The 22,804-nt window shown below is 37.3% G+C and overlaps 1 protein-coding gene and 1 long non-coding RNA gene across 2 annotated transcripts in view; one reads left to right on the top strand and one right to left on the bottom strand.

The window, feature by feature from the left end:
• Positions 1–750: 750 nt before the first annotated feature.
• KPNA1 (karyopherin subunit alpha 1) overlaps positions 751–22,804 on the bottom strand; it is a 66,796-nt gene continuing 44,742 nt past the window's right edge. Inside the window, exons 6-14 of the mRNA XM_004745464.3 lie at positions 18,495–18,626; positions 16,905–16,993; positions 16,472–16,571; positions 15,715–15,878; positions 14,865–14,943; positions 10,732–10,857; positions 8,958–9,085; positions 4,378–4,556; positions 751–3,091 (exon numbers count right to left, since the gene is read on the bottom strand). Coding sequence (XP_004745521.1) covers positions 2,904–3,091; positions 4,378–4,556; positions 8,958–9,085; positions 10,732–10,857; positions 14,865–14,943; positions 15,715–15,878; positions 16,472–16,571; positions 16,905–16,993; positions 18,495–18,626 — 1,185 coding nt within the window. The 3' untranslated portion in view covers positions 751–2,903. The remainder of the gene's footprint in view (positions 3,092–4,377; positions 4,557–8,957; positions 9,086–10,731; positions 10,858–14,864; positions 14,944–15,714; positions 15,879–16,471; positions 16,572–16,904; positions 16,994–18,494; positions 18,627–22,804) is intronic.
• Positions 1,515–20,902, top strand: LOC123394444. Its single transcript, XR_006609219.1, has 3 exons — positions 1,515–1,567; positions 18,370–20,147; positions 20,673–20,902. It is a non-coding gene; the product is annotated as an uncharacterized LOC123394444 (long non-coding RNA).

The following is a 22,804-nucleotide window of genomic DNA, read 5'->3' as shown; positions in this document are numbered from 1 at the left end:
ATATCTACCCTGCTGGTCCTTCAAATACAGGGTGCCTTTATATCCTAAATGCTTTTAATGCCTTTTATCCCCCACCTAAGTTTTCATTTCAAAGAATATACTTTGAAAATGTGGAGGAGGAAAAAGGGAGGGGGGTAGATAAACAAGCTACTTTCCCCCCAGATTAGTATATATTGCAGAAGAGTTTTCCTGTGTTGAAATTAACACTTTTGTTATAGGTAACATCTTAGTGATAGGGTTTCAATAAATGCAGTGTAAATTAATAGAATCTGCCAGCCAGAGAACTAAAATTAGGACTCAGTTACCTCCTAAAGTCTCATTTCTGTAAATAAAAGGGCTGCTTTATCAGTTCAAACTGTTATGCTGGGATTTAACTTTCAGTTAATTCCAATTTTTATATTAAGAGTATTTTATTGCAAAAAAAAAAATTTAGCTAATCTCTCATGATCTTCCAGGACAGGAACAAGATAAATTCCTGTTTTCAATAGAAAACAGACCAAAATAGTTAAATGGACTTTAATTCATTCACTGAGACACCCGCAAATGCAAAACTCCCAATGTACACTCTTCTTACTAACCCAGGGAAACAACTTTGTGTGCTTTATCCTTTTTCCATTCAAATTGGTTTACCAAAAATGAATTGAAATTTTTAAAATTATCCAGCAGAAGGTACATAATTTAAAATATCCTAGAGAAATGGTGTGTTACCAGCGATGTACAGGTTAAAAAAACTCAGCCACAAGAAAAATCAAAGCTAAAAACAAGATTTTTACTATGAATCAGTGCTTCTATTACCCTTCTGAAAGAAGTTATATTTTAATGTGATGTAAAGGCAAAATTTAAAGTCTTTCTTTAAATTAACCACCTAATTTGTCCCTAAAATTACAAAGAATCAAAGTCTTTTACAGGTCAAGTGCAGTAAACTAAAATGTCCTTTCAGCACAAAGCAGCACTAGAAAAAGTTATAGATGGGAGTTGACTAGTTTTGCAGTGGCTGCTCCATCAGTAACAGGCAGACGGTATCCATCCAGAGCACAGACACAACTACAGACTAGATGCGAAGAATGCGTCACACACTTGGCTGATAAACGTCCTTTGTCTTTGTATCTTTCTACTTTGAATGAAGTGGACTTTTTTAAAAGTTTAAATCAGGTCACGTAAGTTGGCTGTTTAAATAACAACATGATGAGGTATGAAAGCTCTGAATATCCCTAACATTCAGCAGGATTTACCAGAGATGCATAATAACCTGTCAGGGGAACTTCCAAATAGTTACATTTTGGGGTTATAATGAATTCTAGAAGAGGACAAGATTAAAGAGGCTTAAAAGGATATTTCTCTGAAACAGAAGTTAGCAACTTTTCCTTCAGAATTCATTTTGAACAGCATATCAACAAAAAAATCTTCTCTGATAGTGTGTCCCAACATTGAGCCAAGATGGCCAACTAGCACCAAGAAGTCATATTGAACTCAGTTGCAGTTCTCTTGGCAATTAAGCTTATATTTTCATTCCAGTCCAAGCACAAATGTGGATCACTGAAGACAGTACTGGAAGCGCCATTTGCAGGTACATTGCAATTATCATTAAATGAGCCAGAAGGTAGAAACTTTTCATTTTATGGAGGGACTTGACTGGGCAGTACTAGTAGATGAAATGATTAGGGAAAAATTAGGTTATTAAAAAAAAAAAAAAAATCCCTGCCCTTATTTAGGTTGAACAGGTCATGTTGAGAAGATGATTATTTGTTTAAGAAAGGATGCTACATTAAAAGGATCATGTGTGTAGCACGAATATATTAAAATCAAGCTGCACTGGGCTATGAAAAAAGGTTTCCCTAAGTAACTTTTAAAAGTATGTGTTATCTGCCAGTCACAGTGGGGAAAAGCACCTAGGGTGAACTCCAATTTAATGAGGACCTTGATCAGGACCACAAAGCCTGAAACATTTGTTTTAATGCAGAAACACAGCCTCTAATCACACTGGTTGAGTCTGGGGAAATTGGAGGGATTGGGGGGGGGTGTTTGTTTGTTTTTACTTTTTTATACTGAATTACAGGATATTGTTTTGATTACTAAGGATTCTAAGTCTTCATACCAGCATTAAAACTGAACCACTTCCAAATCCTAAGACACATAAGACCAAAGAGAAGCAAGAGCCATACAAATTAATGCCCCTCTCCTTTCTGCTCTAAGGGAATCTTCAAACCAGTATCACATTTAAGAGTCAAAGTGTTAATTCTTCAGCATTCCTGACAACTAGAAAGCACATTCACTGAAGGCTGAAGGTGAGGGAGCGGATGGTTTAACTTTAATATCTGTGAAGAATGGCGCCAATAGAGGAAAGAAAACCATCCAGTCTCAGTAAGGATTAATGCAAATTTGGCTAGAAAAGCCACCAGGTAATCCAAGGGTTCACTGTGGAAGAACTCACGAGAAGTACTCTGAAGTGTACACAACAGGTCTAAACATCTCCCCTTGTTGCAAGTAGTTGTGTGAAATTCAAGATAAAGGTTTAGTCTCATCTTTTAATATCAGTGTTTTTCCCCACTTTAAAGGGAATGAGGAGGAGTCCTCTTTTTCCCCCACAAAGACAGGGAGCCACATTAATATGTGTATAATCCCATGACTCTTATAATATATAAGTGCGGATCTCCAAAGCCTAGGGATTTTCCGTGAGAGTGGGCCGTTCTGGTTACCCTTTTTATTAGAAGGGTATTCCACCACAGAGAGCCAGAGGTTTTCCAGATGTGTATAAGAGAGCAGGTGCGCAAGGCAAGCAAATGAGCGCAAACAGTATTATGGAAAACATTTGAGAAGTTAGCTCCATGAGGACTGTGGGCTCCACAAGAGGACTTGACTGGGTAGCCTGGTCTGACACAGGAACATGAAAGCAGAGTATTGCTTCAAAGCTGGAAACCTTCCATAGGAGCCTCACACTGCTGGAAGATGTACTGCTGCTGACTAAGGTCAACCTGGGGCGCAATGCTGCTGTCCTCATCCTCGGTCCCGAAGTAATGCTCGATAAGATCAAAGGCCTTCTGGTAGATCTCCTGGTTTTCATGACTCTGTAAGAACTCAATTTTATCCAGACCTAGAATGAAGAATAAAGAAAAATCTGTGTCTGTGTACATACATATTCTTTGTATGTATCTGTTGGAAATGCCAATGAAACTGTATTTTGCCATGCCTCCTTATTGTAAAGGAAGATTTTCTTCTCTATATCTTGTTAGTATTTTGTAACAGCATAGAAAGTATCACTGGGATTATATCTGAATGCTCTTATTACAAAATGGCATCTTAAACAATGCAAGCAACAATCAGTCCCCAGAAGCAGCAATTTCCTTAACAGTCTTCACATATCACCCAGTGGCTAAGGCCAGTAGCAGAAGTGTTCCTTTTGACCTGTATCTATGACCTAATTAATTCTTGGCTCTAATCCTAAATTCTGAGCTATCCAATATTTCAACAAATGTATATAATACCCTTAAAATAGCCAGAGTCAATTTCTACTACTTAAACTAAGAAGTCGAACTAGAACAACCAGCCAACATACTCCCTTTACTAAGTTTAAGCCCATCTGAGCTAGGTTTTTCTTTTACTTAAGTAAGCAGCCATAAGCAACCTAATCGCTAGAGCAATACTGGAAATAAATGTTAATATTGCTCAAAGAAAAAAATACATATTCATACACATCACCATGTTAAAATATATATACTTCAAAAGATTAACAATAGTTATTTCTGTGGAGAAACATCTCCAGGTACAGGAACTGTCAGGTTTTTTTTTAAATGGTAATTTGTTAAAATCACTTTGATACAATCAGTTCTGTATTATCTGATAAACGGGAAGACAAACATAGCCTATGATCCCTAATTCCAACTTTAGGAATAAACAAACCCTAGAGTGGTGGTTTTCAACCCTGGGTATGAAAATCACTTAAGGAACAAAAATGTACTTAAGTAACCAAGTTAACACTGAGACTGGAAGAACCAAGAAACCAAAAGGTAAATAGTGACTCTTCAAAATGAGACCTCTAAATCTTACAAGAGAAAAGGAGTAGAATCCTTTACAGTAGATACAGATGTTCTTGAGGCTTAGATGACCTAGTAAGAATATAAGAGGACCCATAAGGGCAAGCAGAGTCTAGGAACTGGGAAGATCCTTTAAAGCCATTTAAAAAATGGCTAAACTGAAGGGTACTCACTTCTCTGCATAATTAATGCATATTCTTTTATAATTATTCTACCTACTAAATGTTATTATTCATAAGAGAATAAATTTTTCATATGAGTTTGTGCTCATGGACAGATATGGACAAGTCAGAAAACCAAGAAGAAAAATATAATTTCAGGACATCTACTAAACACTCTATCTTACCATATGCTTCTTCAATCAAAGCACAGTAAGGGTTAATGCCAGTGCCGTTCCTTTTGGCTTCTTGTTCTCCAAGCCTCAGGATATTTTCCAAGCCATTTAGGGCAACCTGTACAATCTTAGAGTCCATGACCGTGAGGAGATCACAAAGTGGCTTGATACAACCAAGTTCTACGAGGTACCTAAATTAATACAAAGAATAATTTAGTCAAACAAAGCATTTAATTTCATAAAACTTTCATGAAGTAAGTGGGTCATCCTCAAACTGTAGAGATAAAAATAAGCACCCATTCAACCATATAGGCCACATCTTACCACAAAGCTACAAATAAATTAAACAAAACCAATTCTCTAACACCATCTCCCATTTTTTCCCCCTCCACAATTACTGGATTCCAAGAAACTGAATACCCTCTTATTCTGAAATATGAGCAACTCATCAAAAAACAGTACACTTCTGACTAATTTCATCTTTGTTTCTATAGAACCACACCTCTAAAACAGGTGCTAAAGGCACCACAGGCCCAACAGGCCCAACAGGCCAATTCTATTTTGTACAAAGATCTCTTAAAACTCCAAGAAAACAAATAACTCAATTTAAAAATGGGCAAAGGATATGAACATACATTTCACCAAAGATCTAATGGCAAATTAAATATGAAAAGATGCTCAACATCATTAATAAATGTCATCAGGGGACTGCAAATTATAACAGTGATACCACACCTTTTACAATGGCTAAAATGCAAAACAATGGACAATACCAAATGCTGACAAGAATGAGGGGCAACACGAACTCTCATTTTCTTGCTGGTGGGAATGTGACATGGGATAATCACTTTTGAAGACAGCTTGGCAGTTTTTTTACAAAGCTTTCTGTATAATCCAGCAATCATACTGTGGACACTCACCCAATTGAGATGAAAACTTAGGTCCACACCAAAACCTATACACAGATATTTATAACAGATTTATAAAAAACCAGAAGCAACCAAGATGTTCTTAAACAGGCTAATGGATAAACTGTAGTACATCCAGACAATGGACTATTAGTCAATGATAAAAAGAAATGCATTATCAAGCCATGAAAAGACATGAAAGAAAACTTAGACATGCTAAGTGTATGAAGGAGCAGTCTGAAAAGACTCCATACTATATGATTCCAAACACATGACATTCTGGAAAAGACAAACTTTTATAAAGACAATAAAAAGTGGGGTCCCTGGGTGGCTCAGTTGGTTAAACATCTGACTCTTGATTTCAGCTCAGTCCTGGGCCAGGTTCCCTTGGCATGGAACCTGCTTAAGATTTCTTCTCTGCCTCACCCCCTGCCCCTCTCCCTTAAAAAAACAAAACAAAACAAAAAGTATAGTGGTTGCCAGAGGTTATGAGCTATGGGGGTAGAGGACTAGTGAGGAATAGGTGAAGCTGACGGAATCCTACTGTAGAACTATTCTTTTTCTTTTTTTAAGTAGAACTATTCTGGGGTGGCTGGGTGGTTCAGTGGGTTAAGCCTCTGCCTTCTGCTCAGGTCATGATCCCAGAGTCCTGGGATCGAGACCCGAGTCGGGGGCGGGGGGTCTCTGCTCAGCAGGGAGCCTGCTTCCTCCTCTCTCTCTGCCTGCCTGTCTGCCTACTTGTGATCTCTGTCTGTCAAATAAATAAATAAATCTTAAAAAAAAAAATCTGTTTAAAAAAATAGTATAGTAGAACTATTCTGTCCTATTTCTACCATTCCAATACCTATAGAATTACACAACACAAAAATTGTATAGAACACAAAAAGTTTTCAGCTCTCATCAGGATCTCAGGATCCTGGGATCAAGCCCTGCATCAAGCTCTGCACTCAGTGGGGTGTCTGCTTCTCTGCCCTTCTCTACCTCCGCCCCTCCCCTTACTCGCACTCACTCTCTCTCTCACATAAATAAATCTTAAAAAATAAAAAATAAAAAATAACCAAGCCTATTTTACAATTATAAATGTTAGTTACAGATTTGAAAAACAGAAAAGCATAAAAAGTACACAGAAATTAACCACCACTATTATAACCTACTATTGCTTCCTCTGTGTCCTAATTAAATACACCTACCATTTTCCCTAGTTACCTTGGACTCTTCCTTTTCCTTGCTACTTAAAGCCTACCAGCAAGTCCTACAGATCCTTCATTCCTGCATTGAGACTCATTATCTCATGCTACAACTATTAATCCTGGCCATACACTAACTATTGTAATGGCATCTTAATTGCTCTTTCCTCCTCAAAATATTATGTTCTTCATATTACTCTCAAGGCTAAAGACAGAGTCTTCCCAATACTCAAGACAAAGGCCATTCTGGGGCGCCTGGCTAGCTCAGCGGTTAAACTTCTGCCTTCGGCTCAGGTCATGATCCCAGGATTCTGGGACTAAGCCCCACATCAGGCTCACCGCTCAGCAGGAGACCTGCTTTCCCTCTACTACTCCCCCTACTTGTGTTCCTACTCTCGGTGTCTGTCTGTCTCTCTGTCAAATAAATAAATAAAAATCTTAAAAAGAAAAAAAAAGACTAAGGCCTTCATCCCAGTTTCCAAAGCCCTTTGATTACTTAATTCCTCATCTTGCAAAAGAACAATTTATAGAAGGGTGCCTGGGTGGCCCAGGGTTGAGGATCTGCCTTCATTTCTGGTCATGATCCCAGGGCCCTGGGAACAAGCCCCACGATGGGCTCTCCACTCAGCAGGGCATCTGCTTTTCCCTGTCCCTGTCCCTCTGTGATAGCTCTCTCTCGAATAAATAAAATCTTTTTTAAAAAAAGATTCTTTTTGTTAAAAAGCTTTAAATCTTTAGGCTAAATATAATCAAATGCTAATCTACAGGTTCTTAAGAATGACATTTATTCTTTATATTTAACCTAAAATTATGAATATTTCCTAAGTTACTCTAGTTGGTTCTTGCATCTAAGTCTTGTCTACTCAATAAGAATAAGCAAATCCACACAGATGTCTTTTATCACTGATAAAGTCAGTTTATTTTCTATAATTTGGACTGTAATATTTTTCAAGATAATTCTTCATCTGGTTAAGAAGAAACTGCTAGGAGATTGAAAATGAGCTTCATTAATATAAACAGCTATGCTGAATTTTAAAAAGGAATAGTTAAGGAGCCTTTCTATTCTTCTCTAACAAAGCAAAATACCCCTGAACACTTTCTGATGAAATCTACTACAATATTTTAAAAATGTTTTAAAAATATGTGTATAGGGGAACGCCTGGGTGGCTCAGTTGGTTGGACGACTGCCTTCGGCTCAGGTCATGATCCCAGAGTCCTGGAATCGAGTCCCGCATCAGGCTCCCAGCTCCATGGGGAGTCTGCTTCGCTCTCTGACCTTCTCCTCACTCATGCTCTCTCTCACTGTCTCTCTCTCAAATAAATAAATAAAATCTTAAAAAAAAAAAAGATTAAAAAAAAATATGTGTATAGTTTAACCACTTCAGTTAAGAAACCATATTATAACTTCTGCAGTACTTCTACTATCATCACTGAGATAAATGTCATTACCAGTGGTGGCATACTTAAAATCATAGTACCCCAGAACCAGAATCTTAGGAGGTTAAAAAAGACCTTAATCTCATACAAAATGCCTCTGAAGACCACTTAGTCTTCCTTGAAAACCTTTCCATGAAGAACTTTACCAAAACAGCTATCTGCAGTGTTAATTTATTTTATTATTTTAGGTACACAGCTACCTTCTCTACCTAATCAACTTCTGAAATGTTAGGACTACCTTTTACATTCCTATAGAGACCTAAAAATTAGTATTGGTTAATTAATGCCAACACTTAACCCACAAAGCAACAATACAAGAAGTAGCTGTATCGTTCTGATAGTATATATAAGGAAGGGGTTATAACTTCAACGTTCATTTAAACTCACCTTCCCCCTCATCTGAATTCCCCATAAAGAAAGTTAAGGCAGGCTAAAGAAGAATCTAAGTACCATTCTTATATTCATCATTAATCTTTTAATTGAAAAACTGTCCATAATTTAACATTTAACTATATGATGTTTTCTTTGAGGAACTGATTCCTGTCCATATTTATGCCCTCTCTAGCCATTAAGATTATAAACCACCCAAGGGGCCATTTAAGTCTCAAGCTACTACAGCTCTCTCCCTTTACTGAACATTACAGGAATTTAGGATCCACTGACTCTAGTGAATTTGGCATTTTATTCTCAGATACACCTCTCTTTCAAAGTCTGATTGAAATTATGACATCTAAACTAAAATAGCAAAAGTTAAATACCAAAGTTGGACTCTAAGGACTCTACTAACTTTCTAGACTACCTAAGATTTTTCTGATCAAAAAACTCCAGATTAGGCTAAAGCCGCCCCATAAATACTTCTTTTCTCTCAAACCTCAACTGTGCCTTACTTCTATTATCCTGGAATTATTTCAGCTGGAAGGAATGGGAGAAAAATTAAATACACATTTGAGTCTAGTTATGAAACTCAGAACAATCTTCTAAGAGGTTAGAACTGAGCATTCTAAACTAGCAGACCTGATTTTTCCTTTAATTTACAAGATGCTACCTAACTAGTACTTACTTGATCTGTTCAGCTGATCCTCCAGAAGTTGCATTTGTGATGGCCCAAGCTGCTTCTTTCCTTGTCCGAAACTCAGCAGTTTGTAATATACTAATGAGGGCTGGAAAAATGTTGGCATCTATCACAGTCTGAAATTAAATGAAAAGGGAAATTACAAATTTCAAAAATGTTCATGATGCTAATTTTAACTTTATAGCTGGCTTCACTAATAACACCCCTCCCCCTGTTAAAAATTAACTGGAAGGAGTTTAAATTCTCTTACCATAACCTTTCAACCATACTTGGTATCACTGGTAACACTCCCTGGAGTCTGGGATCTTATAATCTCTTGGTTTTTCCTTGAGTTCTTTTCTCTTTGATTGTCCTCTCTTGTTCCACCCACAGTAATAGATTACAAAAGTTCAATTTTCTGTTCCTCTGCTAGTCTCATTTCTTTCACAGCATCCAACTCTGACATGTGTACTGTAATCCTCCAGTCCTCACTTCTGGGTGCCCCAGCCCATGGTGGCCAACAGCTTGCTTTAGATTTGCTAATCACTTTACCTCATCCACCCTCTACATAAGGTCTCCTCTCAAACCTTTTTTTGTATTTACAAAGGCTCTTTTTGTATTTACTTATTCTAAATATTATCAGTCACTAAGTCTCCTTTACATTCTATATTTAAAACATCCCAATCCTATTCCAACCTACCACCTCCCACCCAGATTACCAGCATAGCCTGTAGTTGGGACAAAGCACTTTCACTCACTTCCCCCTCATATATTTTTCTCCTAAGTTAAAAAACCTAAAATGGGTTTTGTATCATTTCCTCTATCAAGAAACTGAGAAATTCTACAGGAGAGCCTGATCGTAGCAGGCAATCAACTACAGCTTAAATCACCTCGTATGTACTGTTAATAGCTATCAATCTCAGTCCCTGGCAGCATTCTGGGGATGACTAACCATGCTTTTTTTTTGTTTTGTTTGTTTCAAGTTTTTATTTAAATTCTAGTTAGATAACATATAGTGTAATATTGGTTTCAGGAGTAGAATTTAATGATTCATCAACCACGGTTTCCTGATCAAGAACTCTGTTATACTGGTGAAGAAAGTCAGCAAAGTTAGTGGAAAGACACTTCATCTCGATCCTGTCATTTACTAGGGATGTCCTTGAGCAAATCACTTTCTCTGATCCTTAGTTTCATCCTTAAAAGAGAATACTGGAAGAGATAACCTCTCTGATTCCACTCAGCTCAAAGTCCCATTGGTCTGTGTTTTATGTTTCATAACCAGTTGTTTAGCCTTTCTTAGGACCTATGGTGACCTTCAGCCCACTGCTTGCTTTATCTTCCACTGGGGTTACTTTCCCACCTAATAGAAGAATAAAATGAAAAGGCAGATAACCATTTAGAGAAAAGTGGGTCCCCAAAGGTTTTATAAGAAACTGAAATTACCCAATACATGGGTCTACTAGAAAAAAATTTTATTTGGCAAGAGTAAAGCTAAGCTGTTTAATAAAGACCATCAAAACCTTTCGAAAATGTAAGACACTATCTGTTGGGTCTCGGCAAATCATCAAATATTGAAGGCAAAGGGAAAAAAACCAAAGTTTCAAAATTCTGTACTTTTGTAAGGTAGGTTAAAATTTAAAAAAAAAAAAGTAAACTAAACAAGACAACAGTGTTGGAAGTTCATGGTCTCCAAGGTAGTAACGAAAAAAAAATTTAAGGCAACAAAAAAAACTAAAACCTAAAAATAAAAATAGAAGAAAAAAGACAGATGCTATGGGATTACCTGAATCTGTGCTCTATTTCCAGCTGTGATATTAGATATTGTCCAACATGCTTCCTTTTTGATAGATTCCTTTGGGCTACTCAGCAAATGCAATAAACTCTGCAGAGCTGAGCAATTCAAAATTACCTAAACAGAAAAGTTTGAAACTTACTCTCTACTGACCAAACAAAGGTAAATCTTTAACTCATTTATTTTAGGAACAATATAAGCAAAGAAATAATGTCTCCCCTTGAAATTTTAGTAAGAAATAACTTTATACATGTAAAAAAGTATTCAGTGCCAGTAAGTATTAGTTTCTAAGATGATCAAAGCAGTTTTGTTATACACATTACAATTGTATAACTGCTACCTCATAAGGCATAATAATGTATTAGTCCTTCACCTTCCTATCCTAATAGGAATGAAAAAGTCTTTTGGGTGGGTAAATAGATCAAGTGGCCAGAAATTCAGAAGTGGTCTCAGATTTTTAAGTCTTCTGGTAACACACAATCGACAAATACCCACTTACTGAAGTACACGAAGTGCTTCAGAGGACAGAAAGGCAGGATATGTCTCCAGCTTTCAAACAGCTTACAAAGGGGAGGGAGAGTAAGACAAAGACACATGAAGGAGATCTAGTCTACCAAAACTAAACTCATAAGTTACAATGACTGAAAGAGTATGTGGTAGGCTCAAGAATCAATCACTGAGTAATAGTAAAAGAACAGGCATCTAGTCTAGAAACTAATACAGGTCTTTATAAGGAATTAAATATATAATAAAGTTCCTACAGAAGTTAACTAGTTGGAAAAACATTTTTTTATTTTTAAAAAGTATTTTTTTAGAAAGTCCAATTCTTAACCCATTACCAAAATAAACCCACAACTAATTTAAAGAGTACACATACAAACACACCAAAAAACAAAGAAAATATCAGTAAATAACTGGTTTGGGGATAATGAAGGACTTTACAAGCATAAAAACAATGGAAGAAATTACAGGGGAAAATAAAACTTCATCAAATATTTGCATGTCAAAAATATATAAAAATTAAAATGCACACTACATAAAAAAAATTTCAACAGATAAAAGGATTGCTGTCTTTAATACGTAAATTGTTAAAAGAAACAATTTTAATAGATTACCTCCCTCACAAGTAATGAAAGAAATGCAAATTAAAACGAAGCCATTTCTGCCTATCTAATACAGCTCAAAAAATAATAAAACATGTGGTTAAAGAAACACAATTTTAACAGTATAAAAGATACTACAAAGCAATTTTTTAAATACCAAAGATGTGATTTCGAAAATACACATGCCAAAAAAATAATAATAAACCTGTCACCAGTTAAAGACAATACTCTCAGAGTGGTCAGGAAAAAAGACTTTGTGGGGTTGGGGGAAGTGCCTTGAAACGCAGATAGGATTTCATAAGCAAAGAAGAGGGAGGACACAGCAGAGAAGAAAGGCTGGCAATGAAAAAGTGCTGAGACAAGCTACCACAAAGTACCAAAATAAGGAAAGAATAGAGCAGTAAGGCTTTATTAAGGAAGAGTTCATTAACCCCAAAATTAACAGTAGGCTACAAGAAAGAGACTAAAATCCTGAAGTACAAATTCTTTAGTCTTTCAAGATTCTTTATCCCATAATCATTAAAGAAGTTCACTGTTTTCAGAAGGTAATGTGAACAAGGTTGTTGTAGGAAAGATTAAACTATTACTAGGAAGAGTCAAATGAGAGGGGTAAATGCTGGGGAGACTAGGAAGATAAATCAGGTAGGTACAGCAGTGACCCTTGTGTATGAGAAAACATAGACCAAACTAAGGTAATTAGATGAAGATACTGAGACACTAAGAATCAACGAGAGATGGAGACACCAGATATGACTGCAAGGTTTCGGGGGGGAGGGCAGTTGAATAGTTACCTCATTAACTGAAATGGAAAAAGAAAAAAAAAAAAGACTTGCTACCAGACTTCTGCAGGGAAGAAGATAAACTGTGAGAGATACAAATGTGAGACATGCAAGCAGAAATATCTAATAGGCTATTGGAGACCCAGAAGCAGTACTTGAGGGACATCAGAACTAGATGTATAGATATAGAACTTCCTTCATTCAGTAATTTTTGAGTCCTTCTACATTGTGCCAGGAACTATTAAGACTACAGAAGGGCAAAAATGACCAAGACAGACACCACCCCCTTTCTAGAAGCTCACAATCTAATAATTAGGTAGTTAGGATACAATGTGGCATGTGCTATGATGGATGAAACAAAAGAAGGCACACCTAACTTCAGAGTCTGGTAGCAAACAAGGCCTCTCAGAGAAAATAATATTAATGGGAAGACCTTAAGAATGAGAGAGGACATTAGTGGCAGAGTGTGGATTCATGTGCGGGAGTGGTTAAGAGCGGGGATGGGGATGCAAGCCTATGTTTGTTGCAGAGGGAAGCAAGTGTGTGTTAAAACTTAGGGCTGAGGGGCGCCTGGGTAGCTCAGTGGGTTAAAGCCTCAGCCTTTGGCTCAGGTCATGATCTCAGGGTCCTGGGATCGAGCCCCGCATTGGGCTCTCTGCTCAGCAGGGAGCCTGCTTCCCTTCCTCTCTCTCTGTCTGCTTCTCTGCCTACTTGTGATCTCTGCCTGTCAAATAAATAAATAGAATCTTAAAAAAAAACAACAACCTTAGGGCTGAGTATAGTCATAGCGAATTCAAGGAATAAACATGGCATAAGAACAGAGCATGGTATGGGGAGGGAAAGACAAACTTTCTATGAGCAGCAAATAAAGGACTACAGAGGCAAAAGCTTCCTTTCCATTCCTGTACCCCAGCAACCCAGGTCTCCACATATAACCAATGTTACCAGTTTCCTGTGTTTCCTTCCAGAGAAATTTTATGCAATTATAATCAAGCATATATGTTGGGTTTTTTCTCCTCTCCACCCTGCCTCCTTTTATATAAATAGTAACAGATTCTATGCACTTTCTGCCTGTTTTTCTTTTTAAATGATGTAACCTGGAGATATCTCTGTATCAGTGCTTAAGAGCTTCCTCATTCTGTTACACAGCATTCCATTAAACAGGTGCGCCACATTTTAAGGGATCTCAAACACCCTCAAAGGACAACAGAGGACCATAAAAAGATTTTAGGTAAGAGAATGACCTGATGAAGTTTGCATTTTGCAAGCATCCTTCTGGTGATATAAGAATGGAACAAGAAATGTCTGAACTAAGCACTGCAAAGGATGAGGAGGATGGCACTTAATGACTAATGAGAGAGCTAATGTACAGGTTTTGGACATGGTCAACTGTTGGGTGTCCTCATTCACTGAGAGAGGTAACATAAATAAGCAGAGGTCCAGATATACCAGGGAAAATAATGAGTTCCCTTCCAGACAGCATAAATTTAAAGTAAGTATTAGAACTGGAAGACCTTCAAGTACAAATCAAAATTTTAGGGATTAGAAAAGTGTAGGCATTAAATTTGCCTTCCTGCGAGTCAGGACTGGCTAAGCGCTAAGGCGAAAACCTGAGTCTGAGTTCTCAATCAAGCAGCACCAGGGTGATGGCTGAAGTTATAAGTAAGATCAATGAATAATTATCCCCCTCAGGGGATAATCCCACAAACAAGAAAGAACAGGAAAAGGAGCTTGCTACAGAGAAATGGTCAGTGAAGCAGGAGACCCAAAACACTTAAACACCATGGAAGCCTAGGAAAAGAATGTTAAAGACAAGGCCAATGCATATGAGGGATAAAGAAAAATACCTAGAAAAACCCACTGTGAATATATCTTGATACAAAAGCTGAATGGAGTGGGGAGGGGTGACATTAAGAACAAGGAAGACTCCTCATCACACTGGAGATTTACCATGTGCAAAGAAAAGGAAGATATTAAAGACGAAATGAAGATGACAGAGAAAAGATGTTACTCATATAAACTGAATAACCAAAGGGGAACCCAAAACTGCTGTAATAGCAATAGGTCAAAAGAGAGCCAGTGAGGGTACTGAAAGTAGCCAAGGCAACATTTTTAACAAACATTAATGAAACAGTGTCAATTCTCCCTAATAATATGGAATTAAATACTCTTAATAGGAACATAACCATGGGGTTCAATGTACTGTTTCTGAAAGAAAAAAAAAGTTACCACTTACTCATACCTGCGTCTGAATATCATCGCCTGTGACAATGTTTCCCACAGCCCGCAAAGCAGGAGAAACCACCTTATAATCATTATGCCTGCAACCATAAAAAGAAATATTAATCCAACAGTTCTATCCTTAGTCTCTTTTCCTTAGGGCTGAAATCCAAACCAAATAATGCGATGTAACTTTAGAGCACAAAGGCACCTGTCTGTGGGGGTTCTCAAGGGAACCCTGTGAGGATGGGTTTGGTATTCCCTGGGAGAGCTCTGCCTTTACTATTTTTGGATAAAAACTACAAATCTTTCTTAATAATCTTTCCCAGGTATTCAATCACCTGGATTATTACTTTTCCCTCTCATTAATACAGTTTTTACTTCCTCTTTACTTATTTAAACGGGGGAGGGCAGCAGAGGGTGAGGGAGAGAAAATCTTCAGCAGCCTCCATGCCCAGTGCACAGCTCGACGCAGGGCTCATCTCCCCACCCTGAGATCGTGACCCATGCCCCAATCAAGAGTCGGTCATTATTTAACTGACTGAGCCACCCAGGTGCCTCAGGATCGACTCTTAAGTGGCAATATGCCTTTTGCCATCTATCCTGAGGCTGGGCTCAGGTCATTAAACATTAGCTTAATTACACAGATGAGAGTTTTCCAAATGCTCTTGTTGAAAGACTGTTCGCAGCAAAAGAAAGAGCTGTTCTTTATATAAGCCTCAAAACAAACAGACTTGATATCAATATAAGTAACAAAAGAGAGCAGCCCAAAGCACAGTAAATCAGTATAATGTATTAATATTTATCAATATCTAGAAAACTAATAAACTAATACAAGGACAAAAGAATAGACACACTTTAAGATATCTTACATCAACAGCTCCACAAGTCTCCTACATACTCCAGCATCAATGACGGCTTGGATTTTATCATTAGGTCCATCCGATAGATATGAGAGGGCCCAGCAGGCATCAGCCAGTACATCAGTGTCACTGACAAATAACAGCCAGGAAAGCACATTCAGACAGGGGGAAACCTGTAAGGGAAGATGATATGATAATATGAAAATTTAGCAGAACAAAAGCTAGAAGTGAGGAGAGAAACTCCAAAAGGCAATCAGGCACACAGATGATAACTTCTGGGGTGATTAATACTTCTAGAAATAGAGTAGCAAATGGCCAAGTTGCATTTCCATCTTTGGGAATGCTGTCAGTGCCCTGCAATTTACTTTGATGAGGTGGTCAGAGACTAAGGAAAATAATTTCAAAGATGGAAGTATATACCAATTTTCAGAGTGAGGTTCCTTGTTGAAACACACTCTTTCTGGACCAAAGAGGTAAAGAAACTTTCACAAGTGGTAGAGCTAAAAAAATTTTTGTTTTAGATACTTTGCTATAAATAAAAAATACTAGGTTTTAAGATTAATTTAGAGCTTTTTATGGTCAGTGAAAATTTATCCCAAATTAACATCCCCCCCCTCAAAAAGTCCTATTTCTCCAGAAACAGATAAAATTCCAACACTTTAGATTTTATGAAAAATTATCACCTCTTTCTGTTCACATTAAAATTCGCTGCTACATTCTTTTAACTGTACTTTTTCTGCTCATTTCCCACAAGCATAATCCTTACCTTTGCAAATTCTGGAGGTGGACTTTTCCCTCTACAGAGATTAGACAGAGCCCATACTGCATTCCGGGTCATGGTCAGGCGGTTTTGCTTTGAAAATAACCTGTAAGCATGATACAATGATAAACTATATAATGGACATTAATTTTCTCCTAGCATAAGATAAATATTAGAGCTACTGATCAACACATGTCTTTAAATAGCTTTTCTCCAGAACAATAAAGCTGAATTAATTCTAATAGCACTAATCCCAAATTTTGGCACTGGAGTAAGACAAAATGCCTGAAGAATGATCTGAACAGGTTAGTAAGAAAGTATCTGTAATAAAAAATAACAACAGAAAATCCAAAATTATTTCTAAAGATGCACTACTTTCTGAGAAACTTCCATATTTTTACTACTCAAAAAATAGTAATAATAATAGAAATAAACTTACTGCAGAAGAGGGGGAAGAATATTGCAGTCTAAGACATAGTCCCTGCACATGGTACTATCTCCAGCAATGTTGCCAAGAGCCCAGACTGCCTGAGAAAGAATTATTCATTAATGATAGGTTATGTAGTATAATTCTCTCAGAAAAGATGTCAAAACAACCACAATAACTCTTTACAAAATTATATAGTAATTAATCAACAAACACATAAGCACTATTAATACTTCTCATAGAAGTTCATTATCAGGGAATCAAATGAAATAGTTGTGGGATTGAGGGAAGAAGATCAATCATACTATAAAGTATATATTTGAACAGTCATGGCATAAACTTATTAAAGGGAGGAACCAGTTCTTATATACTCAGCTGGTTAAAAATGTATTTTAAGCTTGCTTACAAAAGAAAACAGTGAACAGAGATTTTAAAAGCAATCAAAATGCAGAAAGCTGTCAAACTTCTGGGGGTAATGGATATAGATCTTGAGTGTGATGATGGTTTTATGAGTATATACATATGTCAAAACTTATCAAATTGTACTTTTTAAATATATGCAGTTTTCTGTAAATTATACCTCAAGTTGCAGAAGAAAATCATACGCATTTAGCAATGATTTAGATTTATGAATTTGACAAAGTTTGCAGTAATAAAAAATAAATGTTTTCTAGGTCCTTTTCTACGCAAATGTGGCAAAGACCTGCTCCTTCCATCAACACTAGAGATCCGTATAAGTAAATGCTCAGTAACTGCTTACATGATCTAAAAAGTATATAGGGCTGGGGTGCCTGGATGACTCAGTCAGTTAAGCATCTGACTCTTGATTTCAGCTCAGGTCCTGATCTCAGGGTCTTGGGATCCAGCCTTTCATCAGGCTCCACATTCAGCAGGGAGTCTCTGCCTGGGATTCTCTCTCTCTCCCCCCACCACCTCCCGCCTTTCCTCCAACCCCTGCCCTTGCTCATGTGCTCTCTCACTCTAAAATAGATAAATCTTTAAAAAAATAAAAAGTATATAGGGCTCAGGGTGGCTGGCTGGCTCAGTGGGTGGAGCATGCAAGAGCTGATCTCATGAGTTCAAGTCCCCACACTGGGTATACAGAGTACTTAAAAAATAAAATCTTTAAAAATAATGATAATAATAAAATAAAAATAAAAAGTATATAGGAATTTTTTAAAAATTCAGGGTCAGAAGGGGAAAATGGTTTTGTTTCCAGAAGAGATTCTGCCGGGTGCCTGGGTGGCTCAGTGAGTTAAGCTGCTGCCTTCCGCTCACGTCATTATCTCAGGGTCCTGAGATTGAGCCCCGCATTGGGCTCTCTGCTCAGCAGGGAGCCTGCTTCCTCCTCTCTCTCCGCCTGCCTCTCTGTCTACTTGTGATCTCTCTCTGTCAAATAAATAAATAAAATCTTAAAAAAAAAAAAAAAAAAGAGATTCTGCCTACATTCACTATGAAATTTTCCATTTTGGTTTAGATTTCTAGAACGCTCCCTGTGATGAATCATGGATTATCAAGGCCAGGTGGTGAAACAGGCCCTGAATGTAAGACCAAAGGAAAAAATTGTATTCTTTCATCTGCTTCTCTGCTTCATTTTTTTACCTGCTCCTGGACATCTTCAAACTCTGAGCTGAGCAACTCTATGAAGATAGGCACAGCTCCTGCCTGAATCACAATCCGCGTCTGAAGAGAATTTCCTGAAGCAATATTTGTCAATACCCAAGCTGATTCAAACTATAAAGATAAAAATAATTTTATTATATTATGAGCATTTAATAGCTTGTTTTTAGCTATAACAATAAGGTTTTCTGTACGTGAAGAAAAGAATCTGAAATCATTATTTACACACAATCTATCAGATGGATTCTGTATCAATTTTAAATGAAGAATTCCCAGTACAAAAACCTTGATCTAGAATATTCAAACTAAAATTTGGTCTAAAATTTCAGACCAAAGTAGAGCTGATATAATACTAAAAAAAGAATGACGGACTGCTTCATATGCTGCCATAAATGATCTCCCAAGAAACAAATGAAAAAAAGGAAACAAAAAAAAAAAGCCTAATAGTGTACATTAAGATAGCATCATATTGTATTTTCTAAAAGGGTTAAGAAGGAATATATGCATTAATTTACCTATGGTACAGAATATCTCTGGCACGAGTCATAAGAAACTGCAAATACTTGTTAACTACATGGAAAGGTAAGGGTGAATGGGAAAGAAATCCTTATGTATCATTTTGGCCTTAAACCATGTATATTATCTAATAAAAAAAAGTAAATAATTTCTATAAGATGGACACAGAGAAAAGTTGAGAGGATACTAATGGAAAATGTGTAAGACATAAGGACAGTGAAAAAGGCCAAAGATATTTTAAATGATAAGTGAGCCAAAAGGAGCTAACTGGCATTCAATTAATAGAAATGGCAACATTAGAGCATAAGAGCTTCTGACAAATGAGAGGGCTCCAACTAAAGTACAGAGGTAAGATTTTTTTTTAATTATATTTATTAACATATAATGTATTATTTGCCCCATGGGTACTGGTCTGTGAACTGCCAGGCTTACACACTTCACAGCACTCACCATAGCACATACCCTCCCAATGTCCATAACCTAACCACCCTCTCCATACCGGAGGTAAGGTTTTTAAAAAGAGCATTCTTTAAGCCTGATAAACTGGTAAACAGAAAGTATGAAAGAAATCATGGCCAACAAAAAGTACAGCATTTTACTAATCTGTCAATTTGCGCAGTAATTTGATTCTACCCTAAAATGGAGAAATCCAAGAATGAACTCATAAATTCTATTTACTTAAAAGAGTTCTTATTCTTACTAAACTTTAGTTTTGTTTCCTTCTTCTGTTCTTTCTATTTATCCCTTAATGAAGCACATACACAAAAAAAAATTCAGTGGCATGTCCCTTCAATGAGAGATCAATAAAAAGTCACTGAAAGACAGAGCTGTGACTCTTCTAAAAGCTTTTGGGTCAACTGAAAGGCAGCTGTCATATGGAAAACTAAATCATCAGTCATTGGATTTGGGGGAAGGAAAACAGAAGACATGGGAAGACAATCTGGTTATCATGATCCAAAGCATGTGAATGACAGCAAATTCACAAGAGAAGATGCCTAAAGAAGGGGACATTCCAAGAAACCTATGAAAGTGATAAACACAAATGAGGACAAAGGTTAGGCAGCCTAACTGGACAATGATATTACAGTAGCAAGGAGGTCCAGACCAGGAGCACCACAGGTAAGGGGAAAATATTTTCTTTTTGATAAGTTTGTTAAAAGAAGTTCAAGAGACTTCTAAACACTGGATACCATAAAATAAAAATTCCATTACATACCATATTCATAACTGAATCACTCCTGAAACCCATGCTCAAAGCCTTTTCAATCTGTCTGAATTGAAACCTTACATTTGTTCAGTACTTTGTATTTTCAAAGCATTACTCACATATATTTCTCACAACATCCCAGAGAAGTCTGGCTTGGGTAGTTTATGAATGAGGAAACTATTAGAAAAAGGGCCAATAATCTATTTATGTTATGCAGCCATTCAGAGAGAACTAGATTACAGCCTCCCAATAGAGTATGCTTATGAAGCCCAGCCATAGTCTCGTCTCAGACACACACCTGTAACATTGAAAAGAGTCTTTCAATTCCTTGAGTTTTGCTATCTACGCAAGAAATTTCAAATAATGATATGCAGATTATTTAGGGGATGCTAAAAAGAAAACAGTTCACCTAAAATGCAGTTTCTTTTGCTTTCTAGGAAAACTAACTAGCAGAGTTAAAACTAAGAGACAGATGATGTGAATACAAAAGCAAACCTTCCTACCAGACGGCAGGCTCCAAGTTGAACAAAGAATCATGAGATACTGCAGAGACCAAGTCAAAGAAATGACAACTGTGAGGAAAAGCTGTGTATGAAGAATGAGTGAGGCGCCTGGGTGGCTCAGTGGGTTAAGCCGCTGCCTTCGGCTCAGGTCATGATCTCAGAGTCCTGGGATCAAGTCCCGCATCGGGCTCTCTGCTCAGCGGAGAGCCTGCTTCACTCTCTCTCTCTGCCTGCCTCTCCATCTACTTGTGATTTCTCTCTGTCAAATAAATAAATAAAATCTTTAAAAAAAAAAAAAAGAAGAATGAGTGAGATGGGCATACATACCAGTATACCAGTCTCTGTCAAAGAGAAAACAGACTGCGATGAGATTCTGATGTAAATGAAATGACAACAATAACCTGCATGGATAAAGGCTTATTAAAAAACTACCAATGAGATAAAACTAGAATAGTCATTGCTGCCAGAGTTGAAGCTGCTCTCATTCTTATGAGGTTTAGTACCAGGAGTCTCACAGGAAGTGAGAGGGAATTCCAGAAGCTACTGGAATGAAATGGAAAAGCAAAACAGAGTGAAAATGAGTAAGAAAATAGAGAATAAGTGAAAAGGGATGGAAGAAAAAGGGAAATTAGGCTATCTCAGCAAAAGAAGAATGTACCAGAGTCATGTTTATTACTAAGAAGTACATAGTGATGATAATCTCCAAAAGCAAGATTCAAGGCCTCCCCTGGTAAGAAGAGAAATCAGAAAGCATCAGGGACAGAAACAGATGAGTACCTTATAACTAGAGAGCCAATGAAAATCCTATTCATGCATGAACAAGGCATTCTCTCTTTCACGTGCACGCGCGTGTGCATGCGAACACACACACACACACACATACACAGTGTTTACTTTGATGTTTACCCTGTAAAAACTCATCAAGCTGTACTCGTGCAATTTTGTACGCCCATCTGTGTATTTATGTAAAATGTACATATGTAGATAGGAGAGAGGAGAGAGGGAGGAAGAAACTATCCCCCCCCATCATACATGCCCCTGTTAATAAAGTGCTAAAAGAAACAACTTTCGAATGTTGTTTAATATGGATGTTTTTTAAAAACAGGGTGTACTTCAAACTAACCTCTCTTTCAGACTATTGCCATCACTGTGTTGTTGTTAATGTTTTGGTTTTGGGTCCCAGATTTGAATTTAACATGCAAGAGAGCTAGGAAATGTGAAAGTCCAGAATTGACAGCAAAAACGACTGCATAAGGTTATGAGAGAAATGGCCAGAAAAAGTAATTTAAGTAACCATGAGACTCAAAACATCGGTAACATGATGAATGAAGCCTAAGAACTGGTATCACCTGAAGTAAATAAATGGCAGCCAAAATTACTATGATCCTTACTTCCTCTTTTTTGTTTTAAACTACTATGTTTTTTAATGTTCCAAGAATGGTACCATGCAAGGAAAACAACCTGTCATGCTGTGATTACTTATAAATTGTAACTCCACTATTATTTTTCACTGTCCAGACTTGCTAAAGAAGGCTACAGTTGAAATCTGAAGGTCACACTGGAGATTTGGTATTTTCTCTCTTCCCTTTCTCAGTCTCTACCTTCTGGTGCTCAGTTCCTTAAATAAGGAAAATGAGAATCCAAAGCTGAAGTACTTCTGACCTCCTATCAAGTTTCCCACTCCAGGTTGAGGTACGCCTGGTTCCCTTTCTCCATTTGGATCAGGACTCTGTTGCTGGCCACTTTGCCGGGTCCACTCTGGCTCCTAGCAAATGCCAGGCTCACCTGGAGAGCAAGTGAAAAGAGAGGCTCACATCAGAAAAATAAACCCAGATATCAAACTCTGCAGAGAACAGTGCCTGAGTCATCTGAGCAACCTTTCAAGAAAGGCAGAGGGATCAATGAGGATGGGAAAAGGCACAGGGGGATGAAGGCTTACTGCAGTTTATCACATTAAGCTTTTATATGGGACAAGAAAGGCAAGAATGGGGAAACTACACCAATTTAATCTAAATTTACAATTTGAAGAGGAGTACCTAATGAATGGAACTAGGATGTAATTTACT

Source organism: Mustela putorius, unplaced genomic scaffold (assembly GCF_011764305.1).
Source record: "Mustela putorius furo isolate JIRA1106 unplaced genomic scaffold, ASM1176430v1.1 tig00003834_pilon_pilon_pilon, whole genome shotgun sequence".
NCBI classification, from domain to species: Eukaryota; Metazoa; Chordata; class Mammalia; order Carnivora; family Mustelidae; genus Mustela; species Mustela putorius.
Note: the sequence above shows the minus strand (reverse complement) of the source record. Positions and strands in the feature narration are given on the sequence as shown.